The sequence below is a fragment of the Bubalus bubalis genome, chromosome 11 (assembly GCF_019923935.1).
Source record: "Bubalus bubalis isolate 160015118507 breed Murrah chromosome 11, NDDB_SH_1, whole genome shotgun sequence".
NCBI lineage: Eukaryota > Metazoa > Chordata > Mammalia > Artiodactyla > Bovidae > Bubalus > Bubalus bubalis.
The window spans coordinates 23,833,879-23,854,060 of NC_059167.1; the positions used below are offsets into that span (position 1 = coordinate 23,833,879).

The window sequence follows — 20,182 nt, forward strand, 5'->3', positions numbered from 1 at the left end:
TATATTCTTTGCAGTCTAATGGAGAAGCTCTATACAGTCAGCAAAAACAAGACAAGGAGCTGACTGTGCCTCAGAACATCAACTCAATCTTATTGCCAAATTCAGACTTGAAGAAAGTAGGGAAAATCACCAGATCATTCAGGTATGACCTAAGTCAAATCTCTTGTTTATACAGAAGTGACAAATAGATTCAAGGGATTAGATCGATAGACAGAGTGCCTGAAGAACTATGGACAGAGGTTCATGACATTGTACAGGAGGCAGTGATCAAGAGCATCCTCAAGAAAAAAAAAGGCAAAATGGTTGTCTGAGGCCTTCTAAATAGCTGAGAAAAGAAGAGAAGCTCAAGGCAAAAGAGAAAAGGAAAGATACACCCATTTGAATGCAGAGTTCCAAATAGCAAGGAGAGATAAGAAAGCCTTCCTCAAGTGATCAGTGCCAAGAAATAGAGGAAAACAACAGAATAGGAAAGACTAGAGATCTCTTCAAGAAAATTAGTGATACCAAGGGAACATTTCATGCAAAGATGGGCTCAATAAAGGACAGAAATGGGATGGACCTAACAGAAGCAGAAGATACTAAGAGGTGGCAAGAATACACAGAAGAACTATACAAAAAAGATCTTAATGACCCAGATAACCACGATGGTGTGATCACTCACCTAGAGCCAGACATCCAGGAATGCAAAGTCAAGTGGGCCTTAGGAAGCATCACTACGAACAAAGCTAGTGGAGGTGATGGAATTCCAGTTGAGCTATTTCAGATCCTAAAAGATGATCTGTTAAAGTGCTGCACTCAATATGCCAGCAAATTTGGAAAACTCACCAGTGGCCACAGGACTGGAAAAGTTCAGTTTTCATTCCAATCCCAAAGTAAGGCAATGCCAAAGAATGCTCAAACTACTGCACAATTGCACTCATCTCATAGGCTAGCAAAGTAGCAAAATTCTCCAAGCCAGGCTTCAACAGTCCAGATGTTCAAGCTGGATTTAGAAAAGACAAAGGAACCAGAGATCAAATTGCCAACATCCACTGGATCATCAAAAAAGCAAGAGAGTTCCAGAAAAACATCTACTTCTGCTTTATTGACTATGCCAAAGCCTTTGGCTGTGTGGATCACAACAAACTGTGGAAAACTACTCAAGAGATGGGAATACCAGACCACCTTGACCTAACCTGCCTCCTGAGAAATCTGTATGCAGGTCAAGAAGAAACAGTTAGAAGTGGACATGGAACAACAGACTGGTTCCAAATCAGGAGAGGAGTACGTCAAGGTTGTATATTGTCCCCCTCCTTATTTAACTTATATGCAGAGTATATCATGTAACATGCCTGTCTGGATGAAGCACAAGCTGGAATCAAGAGTTCTGGGAGAAATATCAATAACCCCAGATATGCAAATGACACCACCCTTATGGCAGAAAGCAAAGAGGAACTAAAGAGCCTCTTGATGAAAGTGAAAGAGGAGAGTGAAAAAGCTGGCTTAAAACTCAACATTCAGAAAACTAAAATCATGGCATCCAGTCCCATCACTTCATGGCAAATAGATGGGGAAACAATGGAAACAGTGACGGACTTTTTCTTGGGCTCCAAAATCACTGCCATCTGGTTGACTGCAGCCATGAAATTAAAAGACGCTTGCTCCTTGGAAGAAAAGCTGTGACCAACCTGGACAGCATATTATAAAATAAAGACATTACTTTGCCAACAAAGGTCTGTCTAGTCAAAGCTATGGTTCTGGCAGTAGTCATGTATGGATGTGAGAGTTGGACTATACAGAAAGCTGAGCGCCGAAGAATTGATGCTTTTGAACTGTGGTGTTGGAGAAGACTCTCGAGAGTCCCTTGGACTGCAAGGAGATCAAACCTGTCAATCCTAAAGGAAATCAGTCCTAAATATTCATTGGAAGGACTGACGCTGAAGTTGAGGCTGTAATACTTTGGCCACCTGATGTGAAGAGCTGACTCATTGGAAAAGACCCTGATGCTGGGAGAGATTAAAGGTAGGAGAAGAGACAACAGCAGATGAGATGGTTGGATGGCATCACCGACTCAACGAACATGAGTTTGAGCAAGCTTCAGGAGTACGGTGATGGACAGGGAACCCTGGCATGCCTCAGTCCATGAGGTTGCAAAGAGTTGGACACAGCTGAGCAACTGACCTGAACTGAAGGTGGCCTTGGTTTCTCATTAACTTACCTAAATAGCAAGAATACTGCTGACTAGATCTTTTCCACCTCTTTGCACACTATTGAATTATTTACAGATTGGTTCTTGAGATGGGAACCAGGTTATGTTTCAAGTCCCCAAGAGTCAAAATGTGAATTCTGCCTAGTGAATAACCTTTTTACTGTCCTGGTTTAACTTGGTCCCTTACTGAGGGGAGGGATACACAGATTCTAGTCCATGCGTAGCATGAGCTCCCAAGTCTTCTGAAGAGCCTGGGAAAACATTACTGAGGTAATCATGGTTTTATTTGTCTTCTAGACTGGTGGGTCCAAGAGTGAGGCCCAGGAGCTTCTTACCAAGAATTCTTCAGGCTGTAGGTATATCCATATCACTAGAGGGCACTGCCCACTACCACATTCCCTTATTATGAGATGAGATTATGATTATGAGATGAGATTATGAGCCACTCTAGAAGCAGGGCCCGTGTGCTAGTCCTCCTTATGCCCCCAGCATCTGGACTATCTGGTCTGAAATAAGTTTGGTGAACAAATGAAGAAGTGGGGAACATTACTACCATCACCATAAATCTATCCTTCACAGAAATCTTACTGAACTAGATTCTCAGAGCCCCAGGATAACCCTTGCAACCTGCTCTACATTCTCTTCATTTCAGCCCACAGACCTTGTCCTGTAGTTCTCTGAGGAGAAATGAAACTGGCTGTCCATGTAGATTTCCAGATGAAGTGGTGAGGGGTGTATTGATGTCAGCATGGGCATCAACCCAGATCACACCAAGGTCTGGGCAGTGTCGGGCGTGGCCACTGATGGTACCAATTGCCAGGCTGCAAAGAATAAATAAAATAATCTTAAAGGCCCCCTGCTTGGCAAACATCATTAATAACAAATATCCTCAGCCAGCACAGCTCACACTTTGTCCTCAGGGTGAAGTCAGGCTCTAGATTGAGTCTGGATTTGGATAAGAACAGGGTCCCTGGGACTGTCATTCCCAAAGACAAATCCTGAATGAAAGACAGGGAGAAATGGAAGGCTGTAAAGATTCAAAGCTGACAACTGGTTATTCTTGTGGTGTACCAGGTTCATTGCTGCCCCTAAATTCCTTTAATTGGATCCATTAGTCTTGGCCCAGAAAAGGACCCAAAATTTTTGTTCAACAAATGAAATCCTGTTAAAGAGGTGATCAGTATGTAACAACTCACTAGTACTACTTAATATCTCTTGAGAGACCAGGAAAAATTACTTACAGAGAATCAGTTATATTAACTTTTTAAGGTTAAAAATTTGTATTACCACTTTTTAGAAAGATTATGTGATACTTCTAAAACAAGAAGTCAACATTTTTAAAGACATTAACAGGGCAACCCAATTAAAGACCTCATTAGATCACTGAATAAAACAGAAGTTTACTTGCATGTTCTATTAGCATGACATTCAAGTACCATTAGGTGTTTCTGGTTTTTGCTTTGCTTGTCCTTGGTCTCTGCTTACATTAGCCAACTATCCTGTCTGAACTGAAGGAGTACAGCTGATGAAATTGTGTTTGGAAAGCTGCCCAAGCTTCCCAGGAACCAAAGAACTTGTCCTCCGGATGATGGGAAATGCAGCTTAAGCATCTTAGGAACTAGCCAGTCATCCTTTTGGTCAGTATACCCTGAGGTAGCATTTTAAGCCCTGTGTTCCATGTAGGACCTTTTCAAGAAAGAGCATGGTATGGTGCTAAAAGCACTGGATCAATTCAGAATACTGGGGGTCTTTCTAGGAAGAACTGTGTGAAATAGGACAAGTCATCTAACTTCTCTAGACTGCTATTTCCCTTTCTATAAGATAAGGATAATAATGTTAGTCGGTTTGTTGATCAAAGCAGTAGTGTATGTTACACTGTTAAAGGGAGCTGAGTGACTGAAAAATGCCTCTTTCTTTAAAATATTCAAATTCAAGTATTCAAAATATTCAAATTCAAATATTCAGCTGTTCAGATTATACACACACCCCTTCCTTTCTAGAATCTTCCAGACAACCTAGGTTTTAGCAATGAGAGGACTGCAATCTTGATACAAACAAAAGAAAAACCAAAGATTATAATTGCAGTAATAAGTGGTCCCTAAATAGTAAGCCAGCCAGAAAAGAGACAATAAATATATGAAAGAGACAACAGATGAGCTCTCAGAGCTCAGAGAGCACAGCTCAGAGCAAGAGACCTACCCTTGAGTTATTTAATCAATTTCAGTAGAGAATGTGGGACTGACTTCCTTACTCTACCTAAAATCTTATTCTTAATGAGGAATCTACCTGTCTTTCCAGTTCTGTTAATTTATCTGAAAAGCTGAGTAACTCAGGGAAGTTGCTAGATTTGATCTCAAAAGATTATTGCCCACAGTGGTCACAATGGACTTGAATCCAAGCTCTACTACTTCCTGGCTCTAGATGTTATTCAGCCTCTGTCCCTCATTGTACCCAGCAGTGAATTAGATAAAATAATATCTGCCTCATGGCACGGTTTTGAGGATTAACTGAGACTATGTATTAAATGCTTGATATTCCTAGTATTTCAATGCCATTTTTCTTTCTACCAAAAAAATCTTCATTACTTAGCTCAAATCATACTCCCCCGTGAAATCTGACTAGTCCAGCCCAGACTGATCTCTTCCTTCTGAGATGTAGAATTCAGTATTTTTGCCTCGTTCCATGTGTATTTATTTCATTTAATTCTAATAGATCACAAGCTTCCAATACTCCTTGGCACTGCTTGACAACTCATCAGAACAGTGCTCAGTAAAGTGCATGCTGATTCACTGGGAGGGAGGATCAGTGGGGTAAGCCACCTAGGGTCTATACTGTGGAGGTAGAGAAAGTGTTCCCATGCTAAGTGGGGCATTTCTAAAACCTATTAGCAGAAATGCTTAAAATAAATTCAGCCTATTGATGAATCCCTCCAATTCTCCTAAATAACCAAAATGAAAAGTCATTAGAAGTTTTTAAGAAAGTTTTCCAAGAAGTAAGCATGAAACATACTGTCTAAAAACTTTACTTAGTCTAACTCTGAACTTGTCCTCATACTATGTGACACGTCTTACAAAGGAAACTGTGCATGCCTCAAGTGGTTCCTGATCTTAGACATGAAAATGCTATGTACATGATGCCCTAGAAATTCTAGAGTATTTTACTCTAAATGAGCCATGCGGTCCAGCCCCTCCACCACCCTGGCTCCCTCTTACCTGTGGTCTCCTCCCACCGTGACACAGCTGTAGCCACCTGACACAGCTCGGCTAACCACCTCCGCTAGTTCCTGGTTGGCCAGGCCCACTGAGCGAGGATTCACTATCAAGTTGTTATAGAGATCATCTTTGGGAACTGGAGTAAAATTCAAATCTCCAAAGTCTTTAAGGTGGCAGCCTAGAAATGAATGAGGGATGACAAGAGTAATCATGTTATTCCCCCTTTTACTGGCCTGGGGCCACAAATAACAGTTTTAATAGAGTACACATCGGGTAACTAAAACCTCACACGACAGTGGCAGGGTTCTCTCCATCCTCCCAGCAATCCTGTGGGGTAGATCCTTTTAGGAATATCATTTTGCAGATAAATCTGAATTTTAGAAAGTAAAACCCAGAAATGTTCACTCACTTAACCAACCCATCACAAAACTGGTCTCAATTAGAGCTCAGATAGCCTCAAGTTACAGAGTGAAAGTAAAATACCTAGAGGAACTGCAAGGATTTACAGAAAATCAAGTAGCATTAATTTAGGACAAAAAAAACAAATATAGGAATTTTCATAATATCAACTTTTAAAAAATAAAAGGCCAATCTGAGTACCTAAATATCTCTCATGTTCAGGAGGCTTTTACAATTATTACTTATAAGATCCCAAACACTGTTGCAACTGCTCAACAGAAATTCTTAAGACTCACAATCCTGTTAGGCAACTACAGTATGCCATTCTATAGGTGAGGGAACTGATGCAAGGCCCCAAGGTCACACAGTTTCCAGGTGTCAGAATCAGGATCCCAATTCAGGCCCTCTGCCCCAAAGTGTGTATTCTAGACTATGCAGTTGAGACCTCAAAGAGTCCCTCTTGATTCCAACACTTTAAGAACTAAATAGCCCTCTCTGAGGAGCCAACAAGACAGCAGAAGGGGAGCAGGCAGCAGTGGACCTTCCACAAGTTCACCCACAGGGATGAGCAACCACCAGCCGCTGGACATGCTGATGCAGTGACACAGCTGCACGGCACCCCACGGCCGCGGTAGAAGCTCCTGGCCAGGACCATCTTGGGGCTTGACCCAAAGAGAAGCCATAGGTACTGAAGTCATCCCGCTCAGATGGTGGGTGGCTACAACTGCAAGACCTTCACCCGGGTAGAAATCAAGTCCAAGATTACTGGACACTACCTGGGCGAGTTCTCCATCACCTACAAGCCCAGGAAGCATGGAGCCACCCATTCCTCCTGCTTCATCCGCCTTGAGTACCTGTTTGGCCAGTAAAGGCACAGACTTCTCTTTAAAACAAACAAAATGAGCTACTGGTACATTCGGACAGTAAGCTGTAATACTTTCCCACCCAGGCAGGGTTCACAGTATTCCCACAGTGACATTAGTCACTCTGCCTTAACCTTTATTAACTACATGTTAATCTTTAGTGTAAGTACCAGTCTTTCAATCTTAACCACTTATATCAATAAATCAGTTACATTTAGGGTGAGGACTAAATAATCTAACACTGTCAGGATATCTGAATAACAGAATGTTAGAACAGATTGTATTCTTAAGGGCCTCCTTCTCCATCTGGGATCCAAGTATGATGAGGGGAGGGGCAAGGGGTAGGTCACGTGATAGATAGACATCTTAGTGTCTGCAGAGATTTGTGTTAAAGATCTGGATTAAGACCAGCACAGACCAGTCTTGAATGTTGTACAGTTTTGAGCTTTACCTCTTAAACCCAAACTCAATCCAAAGCCAAACTTCTGAGAGAATGTAGAAACTTGAGAAGCCATGGTCTGGAACATAAGGCCAACAATGGCCTGGAACGTAAGCCCAACCAAGGGGTCACCACTAGTAAGGATACTGGAAGCAAAACAGACTGCCTTGTCCTATTCTCAATTAAAGGTAAGATGCATATGCAGGTAGACTTCGGTGTGTATCTTCTTTGTGTACCATTGCTTTTTAAAAAGTAACATATGAGAGATCCAAAACCAGAGAAGATCTCAATGACTAAATAAAAAGGAAAGGTTCTAGAAGTAGAATATGAAAACAGACCAAAGATATTGGGAACCAAGAGAAAAAAATAACCAAGTAAAACAACTATAAAAAATTTTCTTAAAAGTCTTTTAAACAGAAAAAAGACATGAGTAGGGTCATTATTAAGAAGAGGTAGCAAGAATACACAGAAGAACTATACAAAAAAGATCTTGATGACCCAGATAACCACGATGGTGTGATCACTCACCTAGAGCCAGACATCCTGGAATGAGAAGTCAAGTGGGCCTTAGGAAGCATCACTACAAACAAAGCTAGTGGAGGTGATGGAATTCCAGTTGAGTTATTTCAAATCCTAAAAGATGATGCTGTGAAAGTGCTGCATTCAATATGCCAGCAAATTTGGAAAACTCGGCAGTGGCCACAGGACTGGAAAAGGTCAGTTTTCATTCCAATCTCAAAGAAAGTCAATGCCAAAGAATGTTCAAACTACCCCACAATTGCACTCATTTCATATGCTAGCAAAGTAATGCTCAAAAGTCTCCAAGGCAGGCTTCAACAGTATGTGAACTGAGAACTTCCAGATGTTCAAGGTGGATTTAGAAAAGGCAGGGGAACCAGAGATCATATTGCCAACATCCATTGGATCATTGAAAAAGCAAGAGAATTCCAGAAAAAAATCTATGTCTTTATTGACTACACCAAAGTCTTTGACTGTGTGGATCACAAGCTGAGGGAAATTCTTCAAGAGATGGGAATACCAGACCACCTTGACCTGCCTCCTGAGAAATATGTATGCAGGTCAAGAAGCAACAGTTAGAACTGGATATGGAACAACGGACTGGTTCCAAATTAGGAAAGGAGTATGTCAAGGCTGTATATTGTCACCCTGCTTATTTAATTTACATGCAGAGTACATCATGCGAAATCCCAGGCTGGATGAAGCACAAGCTGGAATCAAGATTTCTGGGAGAAATATCAATAACCCCAGATACACAGATGACACCACCCTTATGGCAGAAAGCAAAGAGGAACTAAAGAGCTTCTTGATGAAAGTGAAAGAGGAGAGTGAAAAAGCTGGCTTAAAGCTCAACATTCAAAAGACAAAGAACATGGCATCTGGTCCCATCACTTCATGACAAATAGATGGGGAAACAGTGGAAGCAATGACAGACTTTATTTTCTTGGGCTCCAAAATCACTGCAGATGGTTGACTGCAGCCATGAAATTAAAAGACACTTGCTCCTTGGAAGAAAATCTATGACCAACCTAGACAGCATATTAAAAAGCAGAGACATGACTTTGCCAACAAAGGTCCATGTAGTCGAGGCTATGGTTTTTCCAGTAGTCATGTATGGATGTGAAGAGTTGGACTATAAAGAAAGCTGAGCACCAAAGAATTGATGCTTTTGAACTGGTGTTGGAGAAGACTCTTGAGAGTCCCTTGGACTGTAAGATCAAACCTGTCAATCCTAAAGGAAATCAGTCCTGAATATTCATTGGAAGGACCGATGCTGAAGCTGAAGCTCTAATACTCTGGCCACCTGATGTGAAGAACTGACTCAGTGGAAAAGACCTTGATGCAGGGAAAGACTGAAGGCAGGAGGAGAAGGGGACAACAGCAGATGAGATGTTTGGATGGCATCACTGACTCAATGGACATGAGTTTGAGCAAGCTCTGGGAGTTGGTGATGGACAGGGAAGTCTGGAGTGCAGCAGTCCATGGGGTCACAAAGAGTTGAACACGACTGAGTGACTGAACTGAACTGAAGGTCACTATGTACTTTATTGAATCTCAAAATACAGAAGGACACTTTGGATTTAGGAGAAATGAAGCATTAACTTTCAAGTTAATATTAGGTCTTGCCACTGTTGCAAGACAGTCTTGTGCTGGACAGATTCGATGGCAATGCCTATACTTGGATGTTTTAACTTCCCTCCAGTGCTCCAGTGCTAAGTCACTTCAGTCATGTCTGACTCTTTGCAACCCTATGGACTGTAGTCCGCCAGGCTCCTCTGTTCATGGAATTCTCCAGGCAAGAATATTGGAGTGGGTTGCCATGCCCTTCTCCAAGAGATCTTCTTAATGAAGGGATCGAACCCATGTCTCTCAAGTCTCCTGCATTTGCAGACTGGTTCTTTATCACTAGCACAACCTGGGAAGCCCCTTTAACTTCCCTATCCATGTTTTTCTCAGCATCTCCTTAAACCACATCAAGCATTTAGGCTCTTCCTAGGTGTTTTATGTTAGGTGTATAATTAGAAAGGGTTTATAATCTAAGTAAATAATACTAATTTTTGAAGACTAACTCATTTAATCCTCCCATAACCAATAAGAAATAAATGAGAACTAAAGTGATCAGCCTCGCGGTTAAGTGACAGAACTTGAGGAACGCTCAAGTCCAATCATGGAATATAGGATGTAGGCTTTGATAAGTGCGACAGAAACAGTACTAACTAGGCTCACTATTGTTTACTTATCAGAATAAAGCTTCAGAAAGCCTAAAAGGAACCTTAAGAGAATGTGGCAGTCTTAAAAGCAACACTCTCTATGGCAGAGAGACTGAATTTCATAAAAGGATTTTGGTCAGTAAACTGTGGAGTGAATCACCAGATTAATTCACAGCCTGGATGGTGGGTTCCGATTCCTTGCTTGCCAAACAGCCTTCTGCTTACTCAGTTTCCCAGCAGCCCTCATACCAGCAAGAGGACTTCCTCTTCTGACAGTGGATGTCAGAAGGACCATTGCTCACTGTAATTATGTACAGATGGGCATTTGGGTTTATACATCATGGTTAGCATCAGTCTCTGGGTGTGAAAGTCTGATAAACTCTGCTGCACACTTTAAGACTTCTGTTCCTGGATCCACAAAGCTGAGGACCAGACCCCTTGAAGGGATTAATACCTTGAGGGCCCTGCCTGAGTGGCCCACCCTGTATGACTCCCAGCTCTGCTCCTGGATTTCCACAATAAAGTCCAAGTAAGGACTAGGAACAGTGAATGCTAAAGAAGCGAAAGGAAATTCAGGGAGGATCGGGTAGACAACAAAGGGCTTATACAATGAGTGAATTTTGTACCAGAAAATTTTGTTACTCTATTGTTGTTTTCCTTCCTAATTGACAATAGAAATTTTTGTAAAATTGTCAAGGAAGTGTCGAATGGTCAAAGTCCCTTATCCCATTTCCCAAGTTTGACTAGTCTGTCCTTGTAGACCTTTATGCCTAAACAAAATTCATGGTATTCTTTGTTTTTTCAGTTCAGTTCAGTCGCTCAGTCATGTCCGACTCTTTGCGACCCCATGGACTGCAGCATGCCAGGCCTCCCTGTCCATCACCAACTCCTGGAGTCCACCCAAACTCATGTCCATTGAGTCGGTGATGCCATCCAACCATCTCATCCTCTGTCATCCCCTTCTCCTCCTGCTCTCAATCTTTCCCAGCATCAGGGTCTTTTCAAATGAGTCAGCTCTTCGCATCAGGTGGCCAAACACTTCACAAATTTGCATATCATCCTTGCATACGGACTGTGCTAATCTTCTCTGAATTGTTTCAGTGTTTTAGTATATGTGCTGCTGAAGCAAGCACCATAATATTCTTTTTTTATATATATTTTTTAACACCAAAAACATTTAGTATTGGGGTATAGTCGATTAACAATGTTGTGATAGTTTCAGGTGTACAATGAAGGGACTCAGCCGTACATATACATGTTAGATTGGTTTCTTGTTCATTTAAGTATCCAGGGTTCGATATTCTAGGTCAGCAAGCAGCTTTCCTCTATATGATTCAGAAACCAGACTCCTTCTGGCTCGTGGGTCTGCCACACTTAGGAGCTTGTCATCTTGTACGGCTAAGGTTAAGTCTCCCCAGGTTCAAGGCAGGTGGAGAGGGAGAAGGCACTAAGAAGGCACACCTCTGCTTTTAAAGGCCCCGGCCTAGAAGTGGCACATCATTCCTGCATAGATGGCACTGGCCAGCAAACTAGGTTTTCACATCCAGAAGAGGATGAGACTGGATAATTCCACTGCCATAATCTTTAAGTGATTAAGAACTCAAAATATGAAAGCTTATGTTGCTGATCTTAACTGTTCTAGTTCATCACGGAGCTGAATCAGTGAGGGAACCATGCCATCCTGATGCAGACTGAGGCAGCTTTCTCCTGTAATGCCTGCTGCACCAGTAGCATTGTAACACCCAAAGGACTGGTGGACAGAGCTTAAGATTGGTTTCTAAAGAAAATGAGGACCTGAAAGAAGAAATGTATGCTTTGTTTGGAAACAGTTGAACAATTTAATAAGAATGAGATGTCTGCATTTCGGAGCTAAGCAATATTAGGTTATAGGGAACATAAATTATGACCCATAGGCTGTTTTTGAGGTGTAGAGAGGTTGATGGGAGGTTAATTTTTTTGTTAAGAGCAGGATGAACTGAGTAAAGTTAAAGCAATTACTTTGAGTGCTAATGGAAAATTTTCTGGTTCAAAAAACAAGAAATGGTCTCACCAATTTTAATGAATCTTGGAATAATAGTGAAAACTGCACATATTATAACATGGAATAGCTACCATGCTGGAGGGAGCTCTCTCTTCTCAAATCTTTTGTCCTTCAGGTCAACTCATCTGCAAGTCTAAGTTGGAAGAGACACAATATTCCATTGCTGCTCTTTCCTCTTTTAGAAGGTACTGTAAGATGAAATAAATTCGAAACTTCCAAGGAAGCTCTCATATCAAATAGATCTGGAACCAACTGGAAAGGGCTCTCATTTTTCATTTGCAGTGGGGAAAAAAGTCAAGCCCTATATATACTGGCACCGCCTCATTGCTTCTCTCCCCAGTGCTGGAAATAAAAATACACTGCCTACTACTCTGATCTTTTAGGCCTGGATGTTACCTTTGGCCTTGATAAACCTCTCAGGTTCCATCGGAGTGGAACGAGAACACAAGTGCATCCACAGAATGATGCAACCGGAAGAAATGAAAAGAGCCCTATCTGACCTTAGCAATGTCTGCGAACAGCACTTCTATTTCAGGGCCCTCATCACCAGTGAATCCCTGAAAGAAGCCAGTGACAGGAAACAAGGGAAAGGAGCAGAACTTGTCTCTCTCTGCCTACCATGTAGTGCTGGCTAGATGCTTTACGGAGAGCTGCTAATCCTCAGTACTTCCTCTGTTGGTATCATCATCCACATACTGCAGAAGAAATTCCACAAAGGTAAATGGCACCTAAAGTTCAGAGCATGCCTGAATCCTCCTTTGGTTAGAGATCAGATAAGAATATCATGAGTGAGCAGGCATTTCTACAGCAGAAGGGCACCCTGTTCTCTCTGCTGCTCTACTTGTACTTACAGGTAGCTTTAGCTGCTCCCAAGGCCTCCAGCAAGTCAAGAGAGATGGGTCAAGTGGGCTGACACGTGGGTGAGTATAGCAAGCCACAGGGAGCCTATTGGCAGAATATTAGACTTGGAGTAAAGCTAAGAGTCTATTGTTGTGCCGTTGTTTAGTCGCTAAATCGTGTCCAACTCTTAGCGACCCCATGGGCTATAACCCGCCAGGCTCCTCTGTCCAGGATTTCCCAGGCAAGAATACTGGAATGGACTGCCATTTCGTCTTCAGGGGATCTTCCCGACCCAGGGATTGAACCCATGTCTCCTGCTTGTCAGGCAGATGAGCCACCTGGGAAGTCCATTAGTGTACAGTCTTTTGAACTGTCCTTGAACAGGATGAGTGCTTATGATTTGTCAGGGATAATGAGTCAGTGAAACGTGCAGAAAAACGAAGACTCTGAGTTCTCATTTGGCGCCAGGAGAACACTGGTGGCTCTTAAAGTTACAGATTCATATATTGTACATGGCAGATTTCATCCCACAGAAAGGGAATTCCTGGTATTTTAAAAGGACTGCACCTGCTAATTCTTAGAACCTCAAAGTTGTACCTGGAAGACCAACTTATTGAAAACAGTTACAATGCTACTCTAAGACCACAGCTGAGGAAGGCCAGGGAGAGTGGCACAGGGGGCTCGAGGATGGAAGGTTAATCCCAGCACCCAGGCTGGTCACTCCAGACATGTCCATCTAACACATACCGGACTTAACCTCAAGATCAGCTGATATAGATGTGGTGTTACTAGATGCCTGTGCGTGACTGTGATCCTGGTGTAAAAAAAACCCCAACACAAAACAAGCTCGAAAGTTTGGCTCAAGACATGTAACAAGAGATGACTTGCAACACCATTTATATTTATATTATATTATATTCATATTTATATTGTTTCCTGCTAATTGGCTTTCCAGCTACACCTGAACTTCTTGCCGAAGGAGAACAGGGCATCGCCTGCTGAGAATAGGCTTAGTAATGTGTGCCCCTCTGTACCCAACTCATGTCAACCCTCCAGGCACTTCTAGACCATGGTGAGCCAGCCAGCTCAGCTTTCTCAGGCAGATCTTCAGATCTTCAGTGGACAGATGGCAGCCTGATTCCAACACAGGCAGGGGCAGGGAGAAGAGGAGGGTTCCTCTGGCTTCACAAGTCACTGCAACATAACCACTTTCCTTCATTCCAAACAAGACTGTTAAGCTTCTTTGAGAAAAAGATCTGTTGTTAACATGCTGACAAGACCTCAGGCTACTTCACTATCTAACCACAGAAAGAGATAGCGACGATCCCTGGGGCTAAAATAGTGCTCTTCAGAATATGTGATCTTTTTTCTTTTTTAAATTCTTGATACTTCACCTTGTTCCAGGAAGGACTGAAAGGGCGGGTGACTACTAAGGCTCTGCCAGTGAACCAGTCCAGATGTGTAGCTCCCTGCCCCAGACCTGGGCTAGCACCCCAGTGAGTTTCCCAAGGAACCTCAACAAACCAGACCGATCACATTCCACACTATTCAAAAGCACAGTGCTTGGAGACCAGGTGGCCAGGGTGGCTCATGTGATCACAACAGATGCAAAGGAAAGAATCGCTGTCCTCTGGCTGTGACTGCCCAGAAGAGTCAAGATCTCCAACCAAGTTCAGTCTCTAAGTGTGCCTACCCTCACACAGTTGTTAGTTAAAATAAGGTAACAAGGAACACACAAGCTGGAATCAAGACTGCCGGGAGAAGTATTAATAACCTCAGATATGCAGATGACACCACCCTTATGGCAGAAAGTGAAGAGGAACTAAAAAGCCTCTTGATGAAATTGAAAGTGGAGAGTGAAAAAGTTGGCTTAAAGCCCAACATTCAGAAAACGAAGATCATGGCATCCGGTCCCACCACTTCATGGGAAATAGATGGGGAAACAGTGGAAACAGTGTCAGACTTTATTTTTCTGGGCTCCAAAATCACTACAGATGGTGACTGCAGCCATGAAATTAAAAGATGCTTACTCCTTGGAAGGAAAGTTATGACCAACCTAGATAGTATATTCAAAAGCAAAGACATTACTTTGCCAACAAAGGTTCGTCTAGTCAAGGCTATGGTTTTTCCAATGGTCATGTATGGATGTGAGAGTTGGACTGTGAAGAAGGCTGAGCGCCGAAGAATTGATGCTTTTCAACTGTGGTGTTGGAGAAGACTCTTGAGAGTCCCTTGGACTGCAAGGAGATCCAACCAGTCCATTCTGAAGGAGATCAGCCCTGGGATTTCTTTGGAAGGAATGATGCTAAAGCTGAAACTCCAGTACTTGGGCCACCTCATGCAAAGAGTTGACTCATTGGAAAAGACTGATGCTGGGAGGGATTGGGGGCAGGAGGAGAAGGGGACGACAGAGGTTGAGATGGCTGGATGGCATCACTGACTTGATGGACGTGAGTCTGAGTGAACTCTGGGAGTTGGTGATGGACAGGGAGGCCTGGTGTGCTGCGATTCATGGGGTCACAAAGAGTCGGACACGACTGAGCGACTGATCTGATCGGAACAAGGAAAAGCCTACATACACTAAGGGTCACATGGTATTAGTTCAACGAGATGAGGCATCTTTGTGGTTTTTCTCTCCACCCTACCCTTTTCTCACAACAGATGGTGTAATTTAAGACTTCCCAAAACTTGTTTGTAATATGATTATGTCCTTTTGAGAAGAACAAGGGTTTTCGGTGAGAAGTAGCAAATACACATAGGCCCATTGATTTCTCATCACAATGGCTCCTAAGGAGTCCAGCTCTCACACACAGTTCAAAATTTCTACCTTCCCTACAAAAGAATTGAAAGGCACGGCCAATTTCATTTGGGAAACTGATTCTCCAAAAGCCCTAACCACAATGCCACACCCCACTGTGACTCAATTCTCAGTCACACAGGAAGGTATTTTCTACTTCTTTTCCTATTCCATAATTCTGGTTTCTTGGGATTGAGGAGGGAGCCAGAAAGATGCTATCTTCTCATCAGATCTTAGCATTACTACATCTATTACAGGAATACACCCTCCCTACCAGGAGAGCTTACTCATTAATGCAGAGGACAAGTAAATTTATTCAAGGACTAAGTTATTTAAACTAACCACAGTAATCCCTTAGGTTCTAGGCCTCTGAACGGTAGTTTTGGATATGAAAGGAACAATGCCTCTTCTGTCTAAAGCAACTAGAGGTCAGCCTTACTTGAAGCAGTCATCATTGTATACTCAGGTTCTAGATTAAGACCAAGCATGTTTCAAAAAAGGAGGCAAAAACTGGCCATCGCTGCTTACCAACACTTAGTGTGACTAAGTTCATTCAACTGGTAGCCCAACACCTTGTAAAAATTAAACAATTTGATACATGACAGATATATAGATTAATATATATAATCTGATAATATATCAATTTGATATATTATTTATTGTCATACATTTTTAAAATCTGGGAAACCAGGGGGCTTCTGAGGAGCAAACCATTTGGAGAGAAAGGAAGTTGTGATCCAGGAAAATGCCATGGGTCATGACGGGAATGAAGTTCCAGAATACAGCTAGAATGCTTTGCCCCATTTCTTCCTTCAACAAAAGCTGACTGTGTGCTGACTGTGCGCCTGGCTGCAGCCTTCAGGGCGCTCACAGCCTGGTCAGAAGACAGGCGGGGAAAGCACAGACCGCTGCTAATTGTGATGATGCCGTCATACACAGGGTGTGATGGGAAGAGTCACGAGAAGGTGCTGACTCAGACCCAGGATGAGCCAAGAGGGCATCTCAGAAGAGTCGGTATCTGAATCTTGAAGGTTTTAGTCAGGAAAAAAAGGAGAAAGGCTTGCCAAGCAGAAAAGGCACATAATGCCTTCAGCCCTACACAGCAATGCCCAGGGACCATCAAGGATGACTGCAGAGAGATGAAGCGGGAAGAGGCAGGGTTCAGGTTCTATATGCAGTAGGAGCTACTAAGGTTCAAGTCAGGAGGTGACAGATCAAATCTGCACTGTAGATCTGGTGATCCGGTGGCCTCTGGAAAACTGCCTGGCCTGCAGAAGAGCCACTGCCAGAGGGGCTATAAAGACAAGGCGGTGGGAGAGAACTAACAAGATTCCAGCAATACTTAAAAGGGCTATGGAGGGGGAAAGGATTTGCCCTCCAGCTTTCTGGCTCTGCTACCACCAGAGATAAGAAAGCACAGGGAAAGGGGGTAGAGATGATGGTAAGTTCAGTTTTGGATGCACTGACATTGGGGTGTTAGAGACTATCCTGTTGCTCATACACAGGAGTGGGTTAATGGCTCAATTCAACAAGTTAAAGGCTCAACGAGTATTCAGTGACTGATGACATCACTTGAATGAAAACATGTCACCTGGTGGCTCAGATGGTAAAGAATCTGCCTGCAATGCAGGAGACCTGGGTTTGATCCCTGGGTTGGGAAGATACCCTGGAGAAGGAAATGGCTACCCACTCCAGTATTCTTGCCTGGGAAATTCCACGGGCAGAGGAGTCTGGTGGGTTACAGTCCATGGCCCCACAAAGAGTCAAATGTGACTGAGCACAAGAAGCAGAACTGCCAGGAAAAAAACCAAAAAGCTGGACCTGAATTTGACCAAGAATCTAGATTCAGTAACCAGTTGACAGGAAATACAGAGGACAAAGAACATGTCACAGAATGCTACAAGGATGCCATCTGCAAAATCCAAGCTGAGAGATTCTACAGACGAAAGACCTAGTTTCCTCTACAGATCAACCACAAGTGTAAATCAGTTGGGCACTGTGAATCTTAACTGTGCAAAGACAGATACAAATTGAAAATAGACTTAATTATCCCTGTTGAAAACAAGGGTAGACTTTTCCCCTCCCTGTGTTTCAGAATTTCTTTCTCTGTCCTTTTCACATGCAAGTAATCTTTACAACTAAATAGGCCTCATAACCTAGGAATGTTTCCTCAGGGAGCTGGGAACCACTTTTTGAAATGCAAACATCCAGGGTCTCAACCTCCCAGTTCTAAGGGCATGGATGGTGGGCTCCTTGCTTCAATTAGCCAAAAAACTACCTCCCACGTTAAGATGTGAGATGTTTGTTTCCCCTCCAGATAAAGCCAGTCAACTAAAGTAGTCCCTCCAAGTTCCATGATAAAGTTAGGATGAACTACATATGATATTTTTTCCAGTAGTCATTTATGGATATGAGAGGTGAACTATACAGAAAGCTGAGCACAGAAGAATTGATGCTTTTGAACTGTGGTGTTGAGAAGACTCTTGAGAGTCCCTTAGACTGCAAGGAGATCAGTCCTGGGTATTCACTGGAAGGACTGATGTTGAAGCTGAAACTCCAATACTTTGGCCACCTGATGTGAAGAGCTGACTCATTGGAAAAGACCCTGATGCTGGGAAAGATTGAGGGCAGGAGAAGAAGGGGATGGCAGAGGATGAGATGGTTGGATGGCATCACCGACTCAATGGACATGAGTTTGGGTAAACTCCGGGAGTTGGCGATGGACAGGGAGGCTTGGCGTGCTGCAGTTCGTGGGGTCACAAACAGTTGGACACGACTGAGCAACTGTACTGAACTGAACATGTGATATAACTGTGTGCATGCTAAGTCGATTCAGTCATGTCTAACTCTTTGCAATCCCATGGATTGGAGCCCACCAGGCTCCTCTGTCTATGGGATTCTCCAGGCAAGAATACTGGAATGGGTTGCCATGCCCTCGTCCAGAGGATCTTCCTGACCCAGGGATCGAACCTGAGTCTCTTCTGTCTCCTGCATTGGCAGGTGGGTTCTTTACCAATAGTGCCACATGGGAAGCCCTGTGACATAAGGTCAACTATCAAAGCCTTCTAACTGGAGGACTAGTTATTAATCTGGAAAACATGGATTGTACTTGCACCTGCTTGGCTATAGAAAAGAGTAAGATTTCTTTATCTTTGTAATTTTTCAGCAGATTGCCTGATTCAATGCTTATTCAAAAATAAACTGTTTTCCTTCTCTGTGGACAGGTTCTCAGTTGAGAGATTCTTTTAAATTATATTTCCCTGATACTCTGTATTTGATACTAACTTCTTTTAGATGCAGTAAATATTGTAGTTAATTTTAAAGCTTTCTTGAATTTTGAAGAGATACAATGAAATATTTGCAGATGAAAAAATATGTCTGTTATTTGCTTCAAAAGGTATGGAGGTGGGATGAGAAACATTGCCAGGTATGGCTAATCGGTACTAGGTGATAGACATCAAATTCATTATGTTACCATCTCTACTTTTCTTATGTTTGAACACTTCCATAATAAAAAAGTTAAGATACATGGAAGCCAGCTGGCATATAAGTTTGGAGCTGGAAGGAAAGGGAATTTTAAGTATTGGAGATAAAGCTCTGGAGGCATCAATGTACCAGTACCAGGAAGGCCATGGAAATGGACAAACTGCCAACCAAGGCAGCATACAGCAAGAGGATCAAGGGCAAAAACCCTGATGAATACCAACATGTAGGTGGCGGAGAATATTGCAAAGAAACCCGAAGAATTAAAAGCAGAAGAGGGTGGTGTCAGCTTCAATAAGGATGGCATGGTTAATAGTGTCAAATGTGAATGTTGAAGAATCTACCGTATTAGAAAGTAGGAGGTCAGAGACCTTAGCAAAATCAGTTTCATTGCAGTGATGGCCCAGGACACCCGGTTATAGCAAGGAGATGTGTAAAAAGGCAGTGGGGAAGCTAAGACAGTGGCTCTGAAGAGAAGCAAAATACCGGACAAGGGCTGGAAGGCTACATTTGGCAGACAGGGGTGGGAGGTGGTTAAGATTTGCACTGAATTATTGAAGGGACAGGTTAGTAGACAGGTGCTGAGAAACAAGGGAAAGAAGGGCTAAGTGCTGGAACAAGGGCACTCAGGAAGTAGAAAGGGACAGGCTCTAGACCACAGGGAGATGGCATGGCCAAGAATCACTTGTCCAGTATCTGCTCTTCCCTTCCTCCAGAAAGAATTTTATTAATAGCTGAGACGTGACCCCCTAGAATGGACTAAATTCAGCATCTTCCTTTCCAGCTGGCTGTGGCCATGCAACATGCTGGGGCCAAGAGGACAAGCAGCGGCATCCTCCAGCAACATCCTGGGAACTTCCCTTAAGGGAAAGTGTAGGCTCTCCCTCTGCCCTTCTTGGTTCATTCTCTCATCCTGCCACCAGAAACGAGGCCACAGCCTTAAGGGACCTTAAGAGGCCTTGCTGGTAATACAGCAAGATAAGAATCTAGGTCTGAATGTCAAAGAACTGGGCCTCCAAACCAGCTCTGACTTCTCTCTATACTCTATTTTCTGGAGAGTGAACTGTTTTTCTTAAAGCACTGTTATCTGGGACTTTCATCACATGCAATTGTACCTGTCTATTCAGAAAGGACTGGATACCTCATCCTCTAAGGAGACTGTCATAACATCTTTGTAGATACAACTAATTG

The 20,182-nt window shown here is 42.9% G+C and overlaps 1 protein-coding gene and 1 non-coding gene across 2 annotated transcripts in view; both read right to left on the bottom strand.

Annotated features, from left to right (window-relative positions):
• Window positions 1-20,182, bottom strand: part of ARG2 (arginase 2) — a 35,067-nt gene that overhangs the window by 5,754 nt on the left and 9,131 nt on the right. The window contains exons 3-4 of the mRNA XM_006056176.4: window positions 5,401-5,578; window positions 2,850-3,009 (exon numbers count right to left, since the gene is read on the bottom strand). Coding sequence (XP_006056238.2) covers window positions 2,850-3,009; window positions 5,401-5,578 — 338 coding nt within the window. The remainder of the gene's footprint in view (window positions 1-2,849; window positions 3,010-5,400; window positions 5,579-20,182) is intronic.
• On the bottom strand, window positions 10,855-10,963 carry LOC112577853. The gene has a single exon (XR_003102055.1). It is a non-coding gene; the product is annotated as a U6 spliceosomal RNA (small nuclear RNA).